Source organism: Lepisosteus platostomus, chromosome 4 (genome assembly GCF_059453375.1).
Source record: "Lepisosteus platostomus isolate fLepPlt1 chromosome 4, fLepPlt1.hap1, whole genome shotgun sequence".
Classification (NCBI taxonomy): domain Eukaryota; kingdom Metazoa; phylum Chordata; class Actinopteri; order Semionotiformes; family Lepisosteidae; genus Lepisosteus; species Lepisosteus platostomus.
The window spans coordinates 40,079,619-40,103,817 of NC_142614.1; the positions used below are offsets into that span (position 1 = coordinate 40,079,619).

At 34.9% G+C, this 24,199-nt stretch overlaps 1 protein-coding gene across 1 annotated transcript in view; it reads right to left on the reverse strand.

The window, feature by feature from the left end:
- Positions 1-24,199, reverse strand: part of antxr2a (ANTXR cell adhesion molecule 2a) — a 254,905-nt gene that overhangs the window by 122,524 nt on the left and 108,182 nt on the right. Inside the window, exons 11-13 of the mRNA XM_088629477.1 lie at positions 23,776-23,854; positions 23,293-23,388; positions 6,927-6,971 (exon numbers count right to left, since the gene is read on the reverse strand). Of these exons, the coding sequence (XP_088485603.1) occupies positions 6,927-6,971; positions 23,293-23,388; positions 23,776-23,854 (220 nt within the window). The remainder of the gene's footprint in view (positions 1-6,926; positions 6,972-23,292; positions 23,389-23,775; positions 23,855-24,199) is intronic.

Consider the following 24,199-nt stretch of genomic DNA (forward strand, 5'->3'; position numbering starts at 1 on the left):
CGATCTTTTGCAGCTGACATTTCACTGTTTTCACTGCTCATAAATCACTTATCCTATATAAATACAGCGTAATTGCCCTCCGAAAATCCTCTTTTTCTTGTTCGTTTTAGAGACCTTGATCGAAACTGATTTTAGATGTCAGAAAGGATTTCTTTGCTCTGTATTTCCTACATTGCTTTGTCGAGATTTTATCTTTATATTTAGGCTCAGATTTCAACTATAAATCGTACACTAATTAATAGCAGTAAATACTGATGTTTTGCTCCCTCTTACCACAAATATATATATGTTTTGTAGCTGGGATGAACTTTATTTCGTACACGTAGCTACTACCATTCGGACACGAAGCGGTTAAAGATGGCGGCAAATCAGACACCCAGAGAGGGGGGGGGCGTCTTCTCGCCTCCATAACTAAAATGCCAAATAGGAGTGGCTTAAGCGACATACACAGTCGTGTAACTGACAGTTTGAGGTAGCCTATCATGTAAATTTCGCTTTGTTGCTGATAGTTTAAGCTTTCGAAACTCTGCCCCAAAGTCATGTGACTGATTTTTCGCCCTGTTTCGTTGGTTAAACGCAATGATCACAAGCACCACCATGGTAACTGGGATGTGTAGTTTTTAATTCCGTTTGAATTATAACTGTACGTACTGTCTTCATATTTGGCCAGGGCTTTAAAGAGAAGGCGCGCCAAAACATTTCGGTGCCGTCGTCTCCGCTTTAAAGGTACCCCCTTGCTGGAAGAATTTGACCTCGGAACGTTTGCCCAGCGTACTATCAGCCATATACAATTTGTATAATATACTGTATTTATGTTCCTAAATTAATATCGTTGATGACCTTCAGAGATGTTATGCTCCTCTTAATTTTATGCTCAGCTACCAAAATTTCCCTTTAGTAGTAAAATTCCATATTAATATTCCATTTGAAACGGATTTAAACAAGCACACTAGACAGACTAAATGAAGCAATGATTTCACTAACAACTAATGCAAATCACGTACTGTGGTAGCCTGTAGATCAAATCCGGCGGTACAAAGTTTTACAGTGCATTTTGAATGGCTACTTCTGTATATTATATTTATTTATATCATCAAAGATGTTCAGAAACTATTTTATTTCACCCTTTCTATAATCAGAAACATCATCAAGAAATACAAGTTAAAGGGAACTCTTGAAGTCAAGGCAAGATCTGGAAGACCCAGAAAAATTACCTGATAGAACTGTTCGTAAACTGGTCAGATATGCAAAGCACAACCCACATATCACTGCAGGAAGTTTTAGCTCATACAGGAGTAGTGGTCCACAGGTCCACAGTACAGTGTTCACAGAAAAATGATCTGCATGAAAGACTTGTCAGAAGGAAACCTTTCCTATGACCATCACAAAAGGCAATGTCTGAAGAATGCAAAACAATACTTAGATAAGCTAGAATCTTTTTGGAACAAAGTGCTGTGAACAAAGCAAAAAGACAACTCTATCTGAGCTGGAGGGGGTGTTGTCAAAGAAATGATAAGATTACATAATATTAATATCATTAATGTTTCTGGTTTTATAATAAATTGAATATGCATTTTTATTTAATCAGAGCATAATTTGTCTTAGATATTTTTAAGTTACATTGTTAGACTATAGCAAACCAAAAATTAGAGAAATGAACTTCAGAGACTTAGCAGCTGCCCAACTCACAGACGTGTTTCATACTGTGAAACTGTGAAACTATTGTGCATCACCATTTGTATGAAGACATACAGATGCAGCCATTCAAAGTGCGCGGTACAGACACGTTCTGGAGGTAATTGGCTAAATACCGCGGTACGTGATTGGTTGACCAACAGGGGCACTCGTGGTCCGTTTGTCGGTCATAGAAAGATTTAAATGTCTTTACTGTGTCCGTTTTAGTATTGAAAATTTATATGGAATTTTACCACTGAAGGGAAATCTTAGTAGCTGAGCATAAAAAGAATAGGAGCATACTGTAACGCGTGTGAAGGCCATAAACGATATTAATTATGGAACATAAACATACAGTATATGGCTGGTCTCGGTACTTTAAAGAAAAAATACACACCAGTATTCCATTTCTCCCTAAACATTTTAAGCATCGAAGTCTTTAACTAACGTGATACCGGAGTCAACAAGCATTCTTTTAGAATTTGATTAAAAGGGAATATAATATGGAATCGCTTATCTAAAGAAATTAATAACGATATAATTATATTCATGTACCGCAACACAAGAATAGTACGATGTCTGTTGATAATGTTTGTAGGGCTTTTTCAACACTCCTCATGTGACCTTGCCGGTGGCGCTGTGGGTTAGATTCCTGACTCCTACATCACACGTTGCGTGTTCGAATCCAGCCAAAGCCATGACTTTTTTTTTAAACAAATATTAAAAATAAAACGTTTCCCTGGGTCAGAGATTAAATAAAACTTCACTCGCACCAAACAAATTTATATTTCTAAATATCACAACATGATCGAATTTAAGTCATTTTAATAACAATGAATGGTCACCTATGCGTTACAATATAAACATTTATATTGATTTAAATCGCGTTTAAATCGCCTTTATTTAAAACCCATAAATAAAGCTGATACTGTTTAGACTTTTAATTATTTAAAACTGTATTACAGCAGCACAATGCACAATGCAACGTAAATCACTTTCTTTGTCTTCTGCATAATAATGTTCACCTCTCTGTCCAGCAAATTTACAATAGTAATAATAATGAACTTTATTGTATATGTCGCCTTTAAAGGCGGCTCCTCAAAGCGCTTTACAGGACAAAAACAATAACAACAATACTGTTAGGCTGGGCAAACAATTTTTTTTTTAAAGAAATACAAAATGAGATATAATGATGTGTTCCGGCTTAGACATTAACGAAGAGCATAACGAAGGTCATAAAGGTCATAAACGATATTAATTTTGGAACATCAACATATTATGTAAACTGTATGTTGCTGTTATTGGTATTTTAAAGAAAAAATACTGTAAAATCCTGGGTTTGGTACAATGATTCAGGCATTCATGTGAAGGACAACAGAGCTTTCACTGTCTCAAAAAGACAAAAAGACAAAAAGAATAACGGACACAACGCGAGCCTGCATTCTCTCCTTAGCCGTCCACACCACACTTTTCCCTGGGTCAGATTTTAAATAAAACTTCACTCGCACAAAACAAATTACCACACACTGAACACTGAACATGTTAACCCAAATATGTCTCACAATACTTTTATGGTACATTACTTTGCTAAAATGTATTTGAAAAATAAAAACGATTACAAACGCCAGCAGAGAGAGAGAGACACACACACACAGTTCTTCATTGTCAAAAAGTAATTGTTTTTTACTTTGTCAGCACCCAGACAAACGCAAACGCGTTATTAATGAAATGCTTGTATTCATTCTTAATCGAACTCACAAGTTGTCATCTGCTGTTGAAGCTCTGTGAGACTAGACTCACACATGGCTAGACTTGACTCGGCTCTGGCTTTCCCATCTATACCGATGCACTGTAAGTACAACCCCCCTCTCTGTGGGAGTGCTGGCTGTTACGAATTAAACCGGTTTCACAGGTATTTTCAAAGTAGAAGGGGGCGAGATTTCCAGCGAAAGACACCTCCCCCCCTCAAAAACCCAGTAAGTACAGTACTTACTAGTTAAGAAAACTAGGCTCCTCAATGAAATCGCTTTAACATGCTAATGCGTTGGTGTAACAGTCCGGGCGTGGCAAGCTTCTAATGTCTCCCGACTACGGCGAAAGGAACCCTTCTTTCATTGGAAGACAATGAACATATTCTACCCATACATGAGAATATAATGCTGGTGCGTGGGCCCGGTGGGGTGCTGTACCAGCTGTAAAAAAAAAAAGTTTTTTTTTTAAAGTCAATTGAGTGTCCATAATATTGCAGTAAGTGAAAAGACCACGGGCATTCTTCCTCCCCCTACATTCTCAGAGTAGAATAGAATTTTCCTTTGACAAGACAAGGCTCGCCAGATAATGTGATTCGAAACCTGTTTTTCTAGCTTTTAAAGTCGTGCGAAGTGTAAGCAGGAACACATCATTATGCATATCTTACATATGAAAAATACATAATATAGCTCCCAAACAAACGCAAACGTGTTTTTAATAAAATGCTTTTATTCACTCATAATCTGACAATTTCAGGAAGACTAAGGAAGGACTAAGGAAATTGTCATCTGTTGTTGAATCTCTGTGAGCTTGGTGACTTTGAGACCACTTGTTATCCCAAGTTGTTTGAATCGCCACAATTCAAATAGAGAAAAAAGAGCTGACTGACAAGATTTAAGATGTGGCTGTCAATGTTGGATTAAAAAAAACCCGTTGCCGGACGTTCGTTGCATTGCTTGAAAAATAATTTTATTTAGAGAGATTGGATAAGTAATTCAAGTGTTTATTAACTTCCTGAAAAACAAATAATAATTAAACAATATGTGCAAACGTTTTTTTATGATATGTCGCTGTTGTGGAGTGTATCTTCTTTGCCTGTCTGTCTTGGCTGTGCTCTCTCGCTCCCCCTCCCCCCCCCTCTCTCTCTCAATTCAATTCAATTCAAGGTGCTTTATTAGCATGACAGATGGGTACAATGAGATGCCACTTTTAAAGGTGATATATAAAATCAAGGCTTTAACTTGCTTTAACTCCGCAAGTCTGAGCTCTTGTGTCCGTCCTATCCGAGCCCGAAAGTATTACAATATGTATCTTTATAGCAGGTGGTGTACAGCTTTTTAGTATAGATTACACTTTTCTAAAATGTATTTAAAAAATAAAAACAATTACAATCTAATCTTTCCACGTTTGATCCCAAGATCCCAAGAAAAATAAATCTAAACGGGGAGAAAGCTATGCTGAAAGTTTATTAAGATACTTAGAAGACTACACAGCCCAATTTATGTTGCATTTGTCTGATTGTAAGGCGAAACAGCCCTACACAGCCCTGTCGCAGTACACAAATATAATCATATCGTTATTAATTTCTTTAGATATGCGATTCCATATTATATTAGCAGAAAAGCTTAAAACTACCACTTTTTTACACGCTATTTCACATGTTAGTTAAAGACTTCGATGCTTAAAATGTTTAGGGAGAAATGGAATACTGGTGTGTATTTTTGCTTTAAAGTACCGATTCTTGGAATCTGTCTAGCTGACACCCTTCTGAAGTAGTTCCATAATATCTGGTATACGGAAAAGAAAGCGTTGATAAAAAAGCCTGGATTCTCATGTATCTGATACAAGTATCTTTTAATACAGTCTTTGCTGTGCTCTTGAGGATACTTGTGATATTTTGAGCTCTGGTTGAATGATAAGTGTTGCAGTTTAAATAATTTGTGTAGTTAGAAATTATGAAACGCTCTGTTAAAAGCAAGGGAGTTTTTATGTCCGTTGCAGTAAGAGAAAATGCCTGACAAAGTAGGGCTTGGACAGATTCCAAGTGCTTGTACAAATGTGCTAAAGAAATTAGCAAAAAAAAGTCATTCCTTTATCGTATTGGCTAGCTAATGTCCTGTCCTTGTTAGTTAGATCCACAAAATGCTGTGGTGTTTGTCAAAGAAAAAACTAAAAGTATTTTCGTTTAAAATGACGGTTAGAAAGAATGTGGACCAGCGTAATACTTTGAGTTTACAGCTTGTCCAAAGTCATTCATTATTAATATTATTAGTCATATCTTCGGTAAAGGCTTTGATACATAAATATTTCTGATAAAGGTAGGTTGTGTACTTTTGTCCAACTGAGCAATCATGCTTTCATAAAATATACCAACTTTTTAATGACTGATGATTAACATGCTGTAATACACAGCTCAAATGCTGTACATGAGACGTTAAGCTTTATTGGCTCCTCCTGGCGGTTTTACAAGGTGATTCCGGATACTTTCCGGCATGACATCAAATGACCCGATACACCGCGTGATACTGCGTGATACTGCACTTTGATGCGACATGCCAACCGGGGTATACCGTGAAATACCCCAACCATTTTTAATGGCAGCTTCTGTACTGCATCATATAATACACAGAGAACATATTTTTATTAAAATTCATTTTATATCTACAATGCACTGTGTTGGAAGAGTTAGCTTTATAAAGTCAGCAAAATTTCCTGATTTGCGGGCATAGCACACAGATCCGTAATGAGGGGCAAGTCATAGCAAGCAGGTGGGAGCTGGAACACGCGGAACATGTAAGCTCCACAGTCACTAGAAGAAACTTCAGTGTTTGAAAAGAGCATTCAGTTTGTTTTTCTAACTGGCCTATCAGTTGTTTTATTGACAACAAAGACTTAAGGCTAGTGATGTCATGAAACCAAACTAAAAATAAAAATGAGTTTATATCCTGTTTGAATCCCCTTATTACCCCTTCCATCCTTTGAGAAGGCTGGGACCCCCTACAGAGTGAAAAGTGACCAATTTCTGGAATTTTGAAAAGATATCTATGCAGAGGTAATAACACTGGGTAACAGGTGATATTGGGATATCCTCACAATATAAATGATTCTTACAGATTTAATAATCCACTAAACCATCTTCTTTAGAAGCCATTTTCTAAAAGTGCCAAAAATACATTTCACCTTATTTTGGTGCCTTATAAAGTAGTGCATAAAATTAGAATGAGAGTCAAAATGAAATTTCCATAGGATGGAAACACAATGATTTTTTAAAAAGTTTGCAGAAATCAAAGATGAAATAGTGTTTTTATGGAATGAATAAAAAAAGGTTTTTGAGTTTCACTTTGAGCTTTCATAAATCCCACAGTAATGTGAATTGAGAAACATGAATAGAGACTTTCTAAAACATAAAGAAAATAAATCAAGCCATCCAAAAATATTGATTTCTGTCTGAAGCTAAAGCCAAATTTACAGATAGTTTCAGCAAGAAGACAATGTATACTTACTGGTTTAGGAGGTGCTGGTGGTGGTGGTGGTGGGTCTTTAATTACCTGAAACAAAACCAAACCAGAAGAATTAGTGTCAAAATAAATGTGGGACAGATGGTACACTACAGATGTCTGTGAACTTGCACAAGTTTTCATGCCTTGATTCTCCCTTACTGGTCTTACTGGTGAGTAGTTGATTAGAAAGACCAATTCTAACTTAACACCAAGACCCTGGTGAGAATGTGAAAACATAGCCTATTACCAAGATGTCTTTGGGACAACAGCTGCTGCTCATTTATCTCCAAATTCATTGGAAGAGGTTCAAACAGTAATTTGCAATTTTGCAATGCTAATATATTAAGAGGAAATACACAAAACAAATTGAAAAATTATTTTGTGCACATGGAAGAAATTTAATGTTTCATTTTTGATGACGCAAAATGTGGAAGCTAAATTACAAGTTTGCATATGATAACAAAATAGAATGATTAGCAAAAACTGTGGAAGCAGCAAATTAAAAATAGAAAAAAATTTAGATTGGGCAAACACCTGTCAGATGACATTTAGTGTGACCAGCAAAGGGTTTTGCAGGTGGGTATTAAAAAAAAAACTAGAAATATAAAATGGGAAATGCTGAGCTAGAAGTGGCCACTTATTAAAAAATTGAAGTTTATGATGATAAGTTATATAGATCTTCAACACAATATGAGAAATAAAAAAGGCAAACAAAATGTCAGAATACACAGTTAAACTGAGCCAAATTTATGTGAAGGGATGCTATATTAAAATTGTATAATGCACTAGTAAGGACTCAAAGACTTACATCACATCACATTCAATTACTGCTTATCTAATTCAGGGTAACAGTGGTCCCAAACCTATCACTGAAAGCACTGGACCCAAGGCAGGATAGACCCTGATTGGGACAAGACAACTCTCAGTAATCAGAGTACCTAACTAGGACCTTCATATACAAAAATATAAATAATACAAAATCATGACACAAATAAAAAATATATGGTACTGTTCATTGCTATCAAATATATACTTTGAGTTTTGGGCAGGTCTAGCAGTTTCTGATGTATAACACAGATTATGAGACTTACAGTAATGAAAAGGAGAGAAAACATACCAGCTCAACAGAGATTTGGTTCAAGAGAAAATGAAAATGGTTTGTTGTATTGTAAAGTAGTAGGCTTTAAGACAGCTTGCAGTAGAAGGGAGAAAGGTTAAGGTCTGATAATTGTCTACAGAAAAGGCGCAACCAACCAATTACTGAATCTACCTTATCGAGAATTGGTAAATGGTAATTTCTTTACAGTAGGTGCTGGAGACAAGTATCATGTATTTAAAATGAGGACTTTTGTTGAAACTACTCCACTCCATTGGACCACTCTATTGAAATCACTCCATCTGTTGAAAAAGCATTTTTCTTGTTTTAAAAAAAAATTCCCTTCTTAATAGATGTGGATACTTTGATAACATTAATACGAAGAAACTGCTAGCATGAATAACTTCAATAAGAACTATGCAGAAAGGTGTACCTTATGTATAGTCTTTTCATTTGATAATGTGGTATATGAAGTGTGTTATAACATGACCTTGGAATCATCAAACATTAACCTATAAATGTGTAGCTATTTTTAGTACCCTGAGTTTTTTTCCTCTACCTCTTATAGTCTGTTAACACTTGTAAGTTACTGCATGTAAAAAATCAGTGAACTTTGGAATTGGAATTCGGGCCTGGTGGGGCTACAAAGTAATGTCAAAAGAATTATGGTGGGTACTGGCCAGAGCTCACTTAAAAAAAAAGTCATATGTGACATGTATGCTAATAAAAAAATAAATCTTGGTCACAAACAAGGTGCACACTCTGCAAAGTTTTCCTTTCTGTGAATAAAAAAGTATTTCACTTTCATCACATGTAAATAGAATGTTTTTGTCATTGAATTTCTGAGTGACTGTCAGTAACTGAATCGTTATTCTATGTAATGTCTTACTCATCATTTTGAAAAATAAATAAAAATAAATACACTATGTATCCAGTAAAACTATATATCCACACCATGTATAAAACAATCATTTTATAACCTTATATCATCAAAATAGTCAATTTAACTTGTCAAGTCAAAGATGCCTGTAACTATTGTACAATTACACATTTTGTGAGATTTTACTTTTCCAAGGAGTCTTTTTACAATATATTAGCATTTCTTATTTTTTATTACTCTTAAAAAGAGCTCATGCCATAAAAGGCTAAATCACTGTACAGCAGATGATTCTACCAAAGTCCTATATATCCTGTATTGTCAGCGATGGTTCTAATCCTGTGATTGAACGCCTGCTGAACATGGTTCCAGCCACACCGGAAGAGAAACAGACTTATTCCTGCAAAGCAAACCCCTTACATCACTTGTCTATACTTTATCTGACAATCTGAGGGCTTTCCTTGGAACACACCATCCACCAAAAAGTTTCCAGCTCCATCACAGTAAAGTAAACTAACTCTCTGTGAATTAAACTAAATGCAAGTCAATTTTTCTGTCCTTAGCCTGCTCTTACAAACTGACTTTGCTCAAAATGTAACAGGCTCCTAACCCCTGTAGATGAATTGACTATTATTACACCTAGGACCTTATATAGAACTATAAACTCCATCGACTGTAAGCTGACTTCTTACAAAGTTACTGTATAAGTTTGATCTTGTGAGTTCAACCAGATTCCCTTTACAAGTACTGGTTGTGTTTTTCCCAGAATTACAAGACTAAAAGGGTAAATGCCTGCTTGAAAAGACTGGTGTTCCAATAGATAAAACTAAAAAAGACTAAAAATATATGTAACCTTAGAAATAAAAGCAAAGTACCACGATAAGACATCTCTCCTGGCAGAACAGATTTTTTAGGTTTTATAATACAATTTCACTTGCAATAAAACTGTGATATTACCAGACTTTAAAGATTGTAGGTTTCATTCTAATATGAAATAATCAATTAAAAACATTAAAGTTAAATTAGATTATGACAATTAGATTATGACATTTAAGAATAATGACAACAGTAATATATGTTATTAGGCTCTGGGTAAAATGATTAATGCAATTTTAGAAAGACCTTACACTGAAGGATTATGTTTTTATTAAATAATTAAGGAAAAGACTTAAATATTCTGGACATATTGTGGAATAACTAAAGCATTAGCAAAATGACATCCACACTGTTGCATTTTTAAACTACCTGGCAGGCAGATGTGCTAAATATATACAGTACCCAGAAAGCAGCGTAATTAAAATATTTCATGAGATACTTAAGCATTAGACATTAGAACTGATGAACTCCCAAAATCAGAACCACAAGCCCTACCCATAAAAAAACTAAAGGCCAATATCCCATATGGCTCTCCTGTAATTCTATCTAATCCTTCCAGAAAAAATGTTTTTGTCAATCAATGTTGTAGTCTAGCAGGGATAAGCAGCAGTTTTTGTGAATAAAAACACAAAAGAACACATGAAAAAGGAAAGAGCAAGAATGACATTTATACTATAGTTTTACATTATGCATGAAAATATGTCAGAGCTATTTAAAAATGACTAGTTTAAAAAAAGTGGAATTATGTTTAACTAGCGGGTGTGATTATTCAGTATTTTTAACCTCTAGGCAGGTGTACAGACAAGGTAAAACAGGAAACAAAAAGTAAATATGTTTGTTAGTCTTCCTAGGAACATCAGTCACCCCCAAGCAATTACCACAAACACAGACACTAATAATATACACAAAGGCAGTGTAGTGTCCTTCTAATTCCATTCTTTATGATTTTGACAAAGACAACTTATTTATATCTTCAAATTCAAGAGTTAAGGCAAACAACAGAAAATATGCCAAAAGTACAGTGCTTTACAATGGTATTTACCCCTGTCCTATAATGTCCTATTCTGACTACAAATGATGTGTATACATTTTATGCAGTGAATGTTTTAAATCAAACTTTGAATGCTTAACTGTACATTTGCATGAGTGAAATATGTTAAACATCTAAAAAAATAAAATATGTTGATTAAACAGTATCAGTATTCACTCCTTTAGCTATGGCAAACTAAATTAGTCCAAGCACACAAAATTACTTTGAAAGTCATACAATCTGTCTGTGTAAATCACTGGAAGAGGATGAATACTTTTGCAAGGCACTGTATCTGTGGAAGAAAGATACAAACAGCAAAATTAAGAGCACAACAGTGGTAATGTTCAGACATATAAGGTGGTGCCAAATAGTTTCAAAATATTTATACTACAACAGCTATCAGATTATCTACTTCTTACCGGAAATTCGCCAGATTCATTATATTTTCACAGAGAGTTTGGTTCCTCCCTTCCCAAATCTGTGCAACCTCCCTTTCCAAATCTACATAATTCCAAAGATTCCTAAGATCTTCCCAAAGACATAGTGGTAGATTTATTGCCTTCCAGGAAGGTTGGTCTTGGCGTGAGTGTGTACGCGCATGTTTATGTCTGTGTGTTCTACAATGGACTGATGTCCTATACAGGGTGTAGCCTGCTTGCGCGTGCTGTCCGCCAGGTTAGGCTCCCACTCCCATGTGACACTGTATTGAATAAAGCAGTTTGAAAATGAATGGATGGACAGCCTGGAAGAAATTTCAACCACTTAAAACAGAAAGGTGAAATATGTTACATTGAGATAGTACATTATTTACATTAGAAATGTAAGTATAAACTTGCCACTGTAACTAACCAGACAAAGGTTTGAGTGCTTTAATATTTTAAAGATGATTGTCTAGTGTGCCTGTACACTTTGAAATCTGTTGCTGGACTAAAGGAGACCTCAGCAGGGTTGGGGGAGATTATGTATCTTTTCTAAATGCTAACTGCAGCAGATTCCAGAAGATCCCAAGCACTGAATGACACACAATTTAACTGCAAACATACGTACAGATGCAGCCATTCAAAATGGGTGGGGTATTTCGCGGTATACCCCGGTGGGCGTGTCGCAGTATCATGCAGTATCACGGGGTTAATCGCGTCAATTGACGTCATGCCGGAAAAGTATCCGGCATCACCTTGTAAAACCGCCAGGAGGAGCCAATAAAGCTTAACCTCTCATATACAGCATTTGAGCATTTAAATTTAAACTGTGTATTACAGCATGTTAATCATCAGTCATTAAAAAGTTGGTATATTTTATGAAAGCAAGATTGCTCAGTTGGACAAAAGGACACAACCTACCTTTATCAGAAATATTTTTGCATCAAAGCCTTTGCCGAAGATATTACTAATAATATTAATAATGAATGACTTTGGACAAGCTGTAAGCTCAAAGTATAATTTCTTTAGCACATTTGTACAAGCACTTGGAATCTGTCCAAGCCCCACTTTGTCAGGCATTTTCTTTTACTGCAACGGACATAAAAACTCCTTTGCTTTTAACAGAGTGTTTCATAATTTCTAACTACGAAAATTATTTAAACTGCAACACTTATCATTCAACCAGAGCTCAAGATATCACAAGGATCCTTAAGAGCACAGCAAAGACTGTATTAAAAGATACTTGTATCAGATACATGGGAATCCAGGCTTTTTTATCAACGCTTTCTTTTCCGTATACCAGATATTATGGAACCACTTCAGAAGGGTGTCAGCCAGTCAGATTCCAGGAATCGGTACTTTAAAGCAAAAATACACACCGGTATTCCATTTCTCCCTAAACATTTTAAGCATCGAAGTCTTTAACTAACATGTGAAATAGCGTGTAAAAAAGTGGTAGTTTTAAGCTTTTCTGCTAATACAATATGGAATCGCATATCTAAAGAAATTAATAAATATATGATTATATTCATGTACTGCGACATTTCTTTGAAAAAATAGAATAGCAATATTATGGACAATTAATTGACTTTTATATTTTTAAATATCACAACATGATAGAATTTAAGTCATTTTAATAACAATGAATAGTCACCTATGCGTTACAATATAAACATTTATATTGATTTAAATAACGTTTTGATTTAAATCGCAAACGCGTGTTTAAATATGTGTTTTCTCCGTAAACATTTTAAGCTTCGAAGTCTTTAAGTAATGTGATACCGTAGTCAACAAGCATACTTTTAGAATTTGATTAAAAGGGAATATATTATGGAATCGCGTATCTAAAGAAATTAATAACAATATAATTATATTCATGTACCGCAACACAAGAATAGTACACGCTGTACATTGTCTGTTGATAATGTTTCTGTAGTGCTTTTTCAGCACTCTGCATGTGACCTTGCCGGTGGCGCTGTGGGTTAGGTTCCTGACTCCCACGTCACACGGTCTGTAATCGAAACCCACTGGAGCCATGACTCTTTTGTTTTAACAAACATTTCTTTGAAAAAATGAAACGTTTTCCTTGGTCAGAGATTAAATAAAACCTCACTCGCACCAAACTAATTTATATTTCTAAATATCACAACATGATCGAATTTAAGTCATTTTAATAACAATAGTCACCTATGCGTTACAACATAAACATTTATATTGATTTAAATCGCGTTTTGATTTAAATCGCAAATGCGGGTTTAAATATATGTGGTTTTTGATTCACAATCAGACAAATGCAACATAAATTGATATCTTTATCTTCTAAGTATCTTAATAAACTTTCAGCATAGCTTTCTCCCCGTTTAAATTTATTTTTCTTGGGATCTTGGGATCAAACGTGGAAAGATTAGATTGTAATCGTTTTTATTTTTAAATACATTTTAGAAAAGTGTAATCTATACTAAAAAGCTGTACACCACCTACTATAAAGATACATATTGTAATACTTTCGGGCTCGGATAGGATGGGCACAAGAACTCAGACTTGCGGAGTTAAATCTCAACAAAACAACAACAAATCTCAATATCTTGTACGAATTATTCGGAATACAAACCAAAAACTCTCTCAAATTCCTCCAATTATCATAATCCTGCCCCTTATGCAAAACCAAACCCTCCTCCCATCCCAGAAGCTTGCCACGCCCGGACTGTTACACCAACACATTAGCATGTTGAAGCGATTTCATTGAGGAGCCTAGCTTTCTTAACTAGTAAGTACTGTACTTCCTTGGTTTTGGAGAGGGGAGGTGTCTTTCGCTGGAAATCTCGCCCCCTTCTACTTTGAAAATACCTGTGAAACCGGTTTAATTTGTCACAGCCAGCACTCCCGCAGAGAGGGGGGTTGTACTCGTTAATGTCTTAGCTGGAACACATCATTATATCTCATTTTGTATTTCTATAAAAAAATCGTTTGCCCAGCCTAACACTATTGTTGTTATTGTTTTTATCCTGTAAAGCGCTTTGAGGAGCACAGCTTTCTCACCACTTAGATTACTTTTTGATACCATCCTTACACAAAGCAGTTCTTTATACTTCTTGTATTTTCCAATGACATACAAGTGGAAAGATGACAGATTTTAATCGTCTTTTTTCTGAACCAGGGAAAATCTGATCATGTTTCTCTATAACAATAATAAAAAACTTTATTTTACATATCACCTTTAAAAATGGCATCTCAAAGCAATACAGTAGATGTAAACCACAGATTACAAAGTAAATAACCAGACAAACGCAAACGCGTTTTTAATAAAATGCTTTTATTCATTCAGCAGAGAGAGTGCGTAAAACCTGGGCATAACAGCTGTTCCTTTTTCTGATCACTCACTCTCTGGATAAACGTCTCACCTGTCCTGTTCCTTGTTTTCCTATTTTGCTGATTATGCCTTCTGCGATCCACTCCTGCCCTCACACCTAAAGAAGACTATTTTAAATTTCTTTGCGCAGTCCATTGTGCAATTAACCCTTGTATGTGCTGTCCTTAAGGTGATATCACATAAAGGTGATATGTAAAATAATGTTTTTTATTATTGTTATAGAGAAACATGATCAGATTTTCCCCGGTTCAGAAAAAAAGATCTAAAGTATACTAGTTTGTCACTAGTATACTTTTAATACAGTCTTTGCTGTGCTCTTAAGGATCCTTGTGATATCTTGAGCTCTGGTTGAATGATAAGTGTCGCAGTTTAAATAATTTTCGTAGTTAGAAATTATGAAAAGCTCTGTTAAAAGCAAGGGTGTTTTTAAATTAAACAAATAATTTAAAAAAATTATTACATTTTTAATAAAATGCTTTTATTCACTCATAATTTGACAATTTCAGGAAGGCTAAGGAAGGACTAAGGGAATTGTCATCTGTTGTTCAAGCTCTGTGAGCTCGGTGACTTTGAGACCACTTGTTATCCCAGGTTGTTTGAATTGCCACAATTCAAATAGAGAAAAAAGAGCTGACTGACAAGATTTAAGATGTGGCTGTCAATGTTGGATTAAAAAAAACACGTTGCCCGACGTTAGTTGCATTGCTTGAAAAATAATTTAATTTCGAGAGACTGGATAGAGGTGGATAAGTAATTCAAGTGTTTTTTTAACTTCCTGAAAAACAAATAATAATTTAACTATATGTGCAAACGTTTTATGATATGTCGCTGTTGTGAATGTCTGTGGAGTGTATCTTATTTGCCTGTCTGTCCTGGCTGTGCTCTCTCGCTCGCTCGCTCGCCCTCCCCCCCTCTCTCTCAATTCAATTCAAGGTGCTTTATTAGCATGACAGATGGGTACAATCAGTGTTGGGTATTTACTTTGCTTTGAGATGCCACTTTTAAAGGTGATATATAAAATCAAGGCTTTAACTTGCTTTACCTCTGCAAGTCTGAGTTCTTGTGTCTGTCCTATCCGAACCCGAAAGTATTACAATATGTATCTTTATAGAAGGTGGTGTACAGCTTTGTAGTATAGATTACACTTTTCTAAAATGTATTTAAAAAAAATAAAAATGATTACAATCTAATCTTTCCACGTTTGATCCCAAGATCCCAAGAAAAATAAATCTAAACAGGGAGAAAGCTATGCTGAAAGTTTATTAAGATACTTAGAAGACAAAGATATCAATTTATGTTGCATTTGTCTGATTGTGAATCAAAAAACACATATATTTAAACCCGCGTTTGCGAATTAAATCAAAACGCGATTTAAATCAATATAAATGTTTATATTGTAACGCATAGGTGACTATTCATTGTTATTAAAATGACTTAAATTCGATCATGTTGTGATATTTAGAAATATAAATTTGTTTGGTGCGAGTGAGGTTTTATTTAATCTCTGACCAAGGGAAACGTTTAATTTTTTCAAAAAAATGTTTGTTAAAACAAAAGAGTCATGGCTCCAGCAGGATTTGATCACAGACCGTGTGACGTGGGAGTCAGGAACCTAACCCACACCGCCACCGGCAAGGTCACATGCAGAGTGCTGAAAAACCACTACAGAAACATTATCAACAGACAATGTACAGCGTGTACTATTCTTGTGTTGCGGTACATGAATATAATTATATTGTTATTAATTTCTTTAGATACGCGATTCCATATTATATTCCCTTTTAATCAAATTCTAAAAGTATCCTTGTTGACTACGGTATCACATTACTTAAAGACTTCAAAGCTTAAAATGTTTAGGGAGAAATGGAATACTGGTGTGTATTTTTTTTTAAGTACAGAGACCAGCCATATACTGTATGTTTATGTTCCACAATTAATATCGTTTATGGCCTTCCCACGCGTTACAGTATGCTCCTATTCTATTTATGCTCAGGTACTAAGATTTCCCTTCAGTGGTAAAATTCCATATGAATATTCAATGCTAAAACGGGCACAGTAAAGACATTTACTGTAAATCTTTCTACGACCGACCAACGGACCAAGAGTGCCCCTGTTGGTCAACCAATCACGTACCGCGGTATTTTGCGTCACGATACGCGACGCCGTAGCCAATTACCTCCGGTATGTGTCTGTACCGTGCACTTTGAATGGCTGCATCTGTATGCGTTTCAATTTTAAAATGTTTTTGCAATATCACACCTAATTTTATGCTCAACACAAATTAAAAGTTCCCACATAATTATTTTGAAAACTAAGAAGAGTATACATGTCTGAAGTATTAGCATTGCTTTTATAATTACTTTGATTTACTCTTTATATTTATATTTATTTTGTAAAGGAAAAACAACTTTTATATTCATGTGATAAGATAAGATATCATAACAACAATAAATTGACCTTATATTGACTTTTTAAATAAATTCACAAAAAAAACAGAAAATGTCAGCACAATTTCTAGAAACATATTTTAGTAATAACATTTTTTCGGAGCTGTGGTTGTTTTTACTTCTCAAAACCAAAAATCTTATAAATCAAAAGCCACAGGATAAAGAATATGCCACATCCTGTTTGAAACTAAACCTTGCTAAACCCAGGCAGAAGAACCAAAGGTTGAGCTACAATCTGGAGTTCATCTGTAATAATAATAATAATAATAATAATTGCTTACACTTATATAGCGCTTTCCTGGACACTCCACTCAAAGCGCTTTACAGGTAATGGGGTCTCCCCTCCACCACCACCAATGTGCAGCATCCACCTGGATGATGCGACGGCAGCCATAGTGCGCCAGAACGCTCACCACACATCAGCTATCAGTGGGGAGGAGAGCAGAGTAATGAAGCCAATTCATAGATGCGGATTATTAGGAGGGCCAATGGGAAATTTGGCCAGGATGCCGGGGTTACACCCCTACTCTTTTCGAGAAACACCCTGGGATTTTTAATGACCACAGAGAGTTAGGACCTCGGTTTTACATCTCATCCGAAGGACGGCGCCTGTTTACAGTACAGTGTCCTCATCACCATACTGGGGCATTAAGACCCACATGGACAGCAGGGTGAGCGCCCCCTGCTGGCCCCACTAACACCTCTTCCGGCAGCAACCTTAGTTTTTCCCAGGAGGTCTCCCATCCAGGTACTGACCAGGCTCACACCTGCTTAGCTTCAGTGGGTTGCCAGTTGTGAGTTGTACAATGAACTGTAGTACATGCACCCTGCACCCTACATCTGTAGTACGACAGTTGTGTTTTTCTTCAGCAAAATTCAGTAGAAATAAGATTGCTGAGCTGACATGAAGGCTAAAAAAGAGAACATCTCCCCCACAATTAAAACATTTATACTTCCAAAAGAAACATTTTGGATATCAGCCAGAGAAGTGCTGAGTACAAAAAATTAAGATAATCAATGGCAACAGGATGTTCAAAGTACAGCTTTTAGATAAACAATGTAACTTAACTGGTTATATTCTGCTCTTTTAATAATATTTGCACTGCACCACAAAAAGGTTTTGACATTTCTAACAAATGTTTGTGACCAGAACTGATGCTGGATTTCTTTCTTCACTGAGACAATGAAAATTAAAAAAGTGGCATCTGTAAGTCTGATCTATCAATATAATTTTGAAACACTGACTTTCAACTGCAGCAAAGCAAAAGAACCAATTTCATTATTGCCCTTCTTGTGCTTACAGAAACCAAATTTCTCACAGTGTACAATGCAACATAATTATATTCCTGTAATCTGCCTTTTTGTTTCAATTATAAATCCAAGCATGTTTTATTTGCTAAATATTGTTACCAAAGCTTTTTTTTAAATGTCACTTTACTTCTAGATAAAAAGAATAGTAGTCAGGAGTAATAACTAAATGTAATTAATTACAAGGAATGTAAAAAAATGGGCTAAGTGGATTGTGAGAGTGTGACAGAAAGCTTTGACCCAGCATCTTGGATCAAACTTAATCAAAAAGAAACCCATAGAGTCTATGCCTGGACTCAAAAAGAATGGAACATTCAAAATGCGCAGTAAAACACTGTACTGCGGGTTTCCAGGCACAGGCGGCCGCTGTACATGATTCGCTGGCCAATGATGATCAACAGGTGGTACTTGTGGTGCATTAGCTGTTAGTGAAACGATTGTTTCAGTTACTCTGTACTATGCATGTTTAAATCTGCTTATTATGGAATTTTAAAACTAAAGGGAAATTTTGGTAGCCGAGCATTAAAATAAGACGAACATAACATCTCTGAATGTCATAAACGATATTAATTTAGGAATATAAATATATTATACAAACTGTATAATATTGGCTAATATTGGTGGTTTAAATAAAAAATACACAACAGTATCCCACTTTCTTCATAAAAATGTCTTTCACTCGTTCACTTACTGTTGTAATTTTGGAAAAGTTCTGACGTTCTCGTTCTGACAATATTAAGTTTATGTAGTTTATGAAAAGCTATAATGTTTTAACCTTTTCTATTAATATTTGCACTTATCACAGTAAAAAAACGTACTTTTTAGAATCCGCTTAATAGGAAATATAATATGAATTCACATATCTAAAAAAAAATATTTACTATATTAATTATATTAATGAACTAATCTAAATTATAATATATTTATTTAGCTCAAAGTATTGCAGAATTCCAACTGCAGCAGCCACAAATATATAAAAAATATAACTTTTCTTCTCCTGATCATAACCATAACAAATTGTGTAACAGTCATGACGTTTCCAAACTATGAAGCTTCTTAAGATTCTTAAGATTCTGAGCGCCGTTAACAATAATAGTTTATTAATATAGATATATGTATTTAGTTGGTTGTATCAGGGTATAAATTTTATGTATCACAGTATTTAAATGTTCAATTCACATTCATGTTCTCATAGCGGGGGTACTGGGGTCCCAATCCCCCTGGACAGACAAAGGTTATAAAGGTGTTAAAAATTCAAAGGGATGCCTGTGGCAGAGTTCAACGCATTTTAAATTAATAAGAGGCTATGAACAGCAGCAGCAGTGTTGATGTTAGTGGTTTTATAATAAACAATATTATAATAATTATTAACAATAATAATAATTAACAAATAATATAATTAATCAAATTTGGAAAAAAAGATTAACTACAGAACGTCTTCTTTTTCTGTTTAATATATAATGTCAAATCGGTCAGGATCTAACAAGTGCAAAAACATTTTGCATTAAAAAAACTGTGAAAGAAGCAGATCTTAAATTTAGATCGAATATCTCCGTAGGTGTCCAAACAGTTCTATGAAATTGTCAGGCACACATATTTTAAATTATACAAGCAAAAATTAGCTCTTTAAGGTGTGTCAAAATCAGATTATTTGCAAGTAGTACACGACTTGTCAAAAGATACCTGTTTCTCTCATTCAGACAAAGGTTTGATTTTTTTTTGAATTTCAAAACCATGGATGGTATGCCTCAGGAACTCATTCATAGTGTAATCCAAACAAAAGAGCTGCTGGGCACACCATGATCCTGACATGCAGTTGCGAAGTAGAGTTAGCAGATTCTGATTTAAAAGATTTTGCATTTGTGTTAAGATTTGTATCTGTTGTAACTGTTAATACAAGAGTGAATACAACTAAGGCTCTATTGTTTAAAGCTTAAGCTTTTAAAGTCATGCAATGTCTAAGTTAGGAAGTAACTTGTCATTGTTTCTAATTTTGATTTTCTTTAAAAAATGTTTTTAAAATCAGCTTCCCACATTCACCTTGCCATAACCATAGTGGGGATATAGCATATTTGGGGGCTTGTTCAGGATCTTGTATTTGTTTTGAGGAGCCGATATTTTTTCCTTGGTTCACGTGTGCTAAACTTGGAGTTGTTTAAGTTTGTAGTGGTCCTTTGTATTATAGGTATTACGGTACTAATGTTTGTATTAAGGGGTAATCGTGGTGTCCATTCTGGCTTTCAGTTTCGAGGAGTTTACCCTGCACCCGACTTTGGAGCAGTTTGAGAAATGTCGAAAGGCAGACGTTTTATCGATAGCCGATTTTAGTCTCTTAGTTTACAGGGGACACAGCAGGTGTTGAACTGAGGAAAGGATACAACCTCTACGCCCCAGGCAGACAAAGGTGACAAAGGGGATATAAATCCATTCAAAAGGGTGCAGTGTGTTAACACAAACTCTAATAGGGCCGCTTGTGAGAGTAATGTGACTTTCTGCTCAATTACATGAGAGCTACAATACAGTCAGATAGATTTTAAATTCTTTAAGCAATATTAGCTGTTTGTCAAATTCACCTACTTTGCACAGTACATGACTTCTGAAAAGGTAACTTTATCTCTCGTGCAATGTCATCAAAGATTTATTTGTTAGAATTCTGAAAGTTGGATGATATGCCTCAGGGACTCATTAATAGTGTAATCAAAACACCCTCCCCCACAGATATACCGAACCAGTAGCGTACACAGCAATGAACGGCAGTGAGTTTGTATACTGTATAAATATACTGTATGTACGGTATCATACCATATGGTTTCAAATCCACTACAGTGTCGAATATGTGAAATATTTTTCTTAATCAAAATTTAAAGTTAAATTTCTCATTGCTGAAATTTGGATAAAGATAAGATATTGATTTTCTTAATTGGGATGTAAACCTGAAAGAAGCACATCACGTTCGAAACAAGCTATAATAACAAACTATTTTTACACATCCAGCTATGTAAAAAGTATAGCCAAAGGGATCGCTCTAAAGGTTAATCCCAAGCTGAAAAGACAAGACTCAAGGTGTCTTCTCTGTAACTCTGTAACCTAAAAGTGGCAGATCGCATTCACAACAAGCTATAATAGTGGACTATTTTTATATATTCGGCTATGTAAGAAACAAATCAAAAGTAATTCCCTGATTTGCCTTTGAACTGCTTGGGTGCAGCGCCCTACATTACAGTCCATTGGCCATTAGCACTACGGACAATAAAAGTTTTTTTTTTTAAACGGATATCAAAATGTTTACAAAACATCCACTTGTGATATTTTAGCTGCTTAGTTACACGATTCCATATTAATATTACTATCAAGTGGTATTAAATCAATACAACTTTTTCTTAAATAACAGCAAGTGGTGTTCTTACTACATATACTTAGAAAAGGATATAACATTATAACTTTTTATGAAGTATAGTATATAAACTTTATAATGTTAGAACAAGCACATTAAACCCATAACCCACTGTAAGTCACCAAGTTAAAGACTTTGATACATAAAATATTTATGAAGAAGGAGGAATACTGTTGTGTACTTTTTTAAATTTAGCTACCACTACCATCTGCTGTGTGAACATTAGGTACGTATTACGTTATACTACTGTTTTTATTTTCAGCTACCAAAATTTACCTTGGGATTTTTTCAATGTGTCATGCTCACAAGCTACAGTAATTATAATAAACTCTTTTATTATATATCCAACTAAGCAATCATGCTTTTATAAAATATACCTATTTTTTAATTAGTTCAATATTTAATATGCTGTAATACAGTTTAAAATTAATAAAAGTCTAAACAGTTTACAATTTATATTCTATAATTGGAAAAAGACTGTCCCTCAGCATTGACCAGGATTAAAAACCAGGTGTTTTCTGGCAACAGCCCAAATGCTCCACACGCCACATTAAACTTTCACTGCTCCACCTGGCCATTTTACAATGAAGTGCAACCACAAAACTGAGTATTTAAAAAAACTGTGGGTTGCCGCAGACCATGAACTGCAAATTTCTGCAGCATCCCTTGGATTAGAAAATGTTGTATTTTGTACTATAGACAGAGAAAACATCACCACAGGAACTGTTTAGATTCCCATAATGCACCAAATCTGTAGAGATGGAAGTTTTAATATTATATCACTGGACTTAACTATATTGTTTCTATTTAAAAAATCTCTGATGAAGACTTTCACAGAGTAACAGCTAACACATGCTAATGTTAACAATAAGCCATATGTATTTGACAGGAAAAGATGATAATCTAGGATAAAATACAGGCAACATGAGAACAGATCTGAATAAATCTCTATAAATTGCACAACTATAAATGTTTAGATAGCTAGCTTATATTTAGATAAATGCATTGCTTCTTGTATTATTTTATGCATGTCCCCAGCTGGGTGTTTTCTACTTTTCAAACTTAAGTACCACTTTTTTAACTAGCAACTTTTTTTAGCTTTCAAACTCTCAAGATACCAGTTATTTTAGGAATGGCTTTCACTTGAACACCTCCCAGGGGAAGGGTATGCCTTGTCCTTTTACATTTAATTTTTAAAAACTATGCTATCTGTCTACAATCAACAATACAAAACTGAATAGATGTGACAATATTAAACAATACTCAGCGGAGGAGCATATAGAGATGGTGATGAGTCCAGGTAGAAAAGACTTCAGATGATTATTGTGTTAATGTTACACAATCAACTAACATTGACAATGCTTTTGCATACTAGTGTAGGAATGCATACCACAGGTTGCAAACCACCAGCCAAGATGGTCACCTTTCAGAAATTTAGTCCAGTATGTTTATCCGACATGAAAATTTTGTGTTGTTATTGCTGAATTCCAATGGCTGTGTGGGTCTTGTGTCATTCTATCTGTAAACTATTTTTTATATATCAAATACTCACCAATTTACAACACAGAGGCCAAAACCACCACATCAGAAGCAGTGCCAGAAGAATGAAAAGTACCAGAAAGACAATGGCCACAGCAGTACCATTGGACTAAAAAACAAAACATAAAAAAACACAATGTTAGATAAGCATCTGGAATGACTGATTTAATCTTGAAAGGTGCTATGAAATAACTGCAATGTTTCCAAATAGAACATCTACACTCAAAGAAATGAATTATTGATTAAGTTAAAGTACTGTATGTCCCAGTACAGGAGCTACCAATAAACATACACGATCAAGGCTAGTATGCTATAGAGAATATAGCACCAAATGCAAAACAGAGTGCACATATTATGCATTAAATATTCACTAATAAGAAATGTATTTTTATTTTACATGTGGCAGGAATCTATCAATCCAATCAATCATTCAATACATCATTTGGTGCATTCAATGCAGTTTCCTACAGTTAACAGCTCATTCATTCCCACTTACACAAGATGTGGCATAGATAGTAACAGCACTTGAGATGAAGGATTGGCCATTGTTCAAACTTACTAGGACATCTAAGGATCTATTTTGAGAAAGAAAAAAAATGTAGTAATGTTAATAATTTCACAGTTTTTTCACTTGAATTAAATGAGCCTCCATAAGGCATAAAAGTCATAAGAACAATACAATTCACCTGCCCTATCAAATGAAGGACCTTTGGGCATTCATATTGAAACAGATCTAAATACATTAGGAAAACTCCTGCTGGTTATGTTAGGGTAAAAACTGAAATCATACAGTTGTGAGAAAAAGTTTCTGAAACCTTTGGAATTATCTAGATTTCTGCATTAATGGCTCCTAAAATGTGATCTGATCTCCATCTAAGTCATAATAATAAATAAAGACAGTTTTATTTAAGAAACAACAC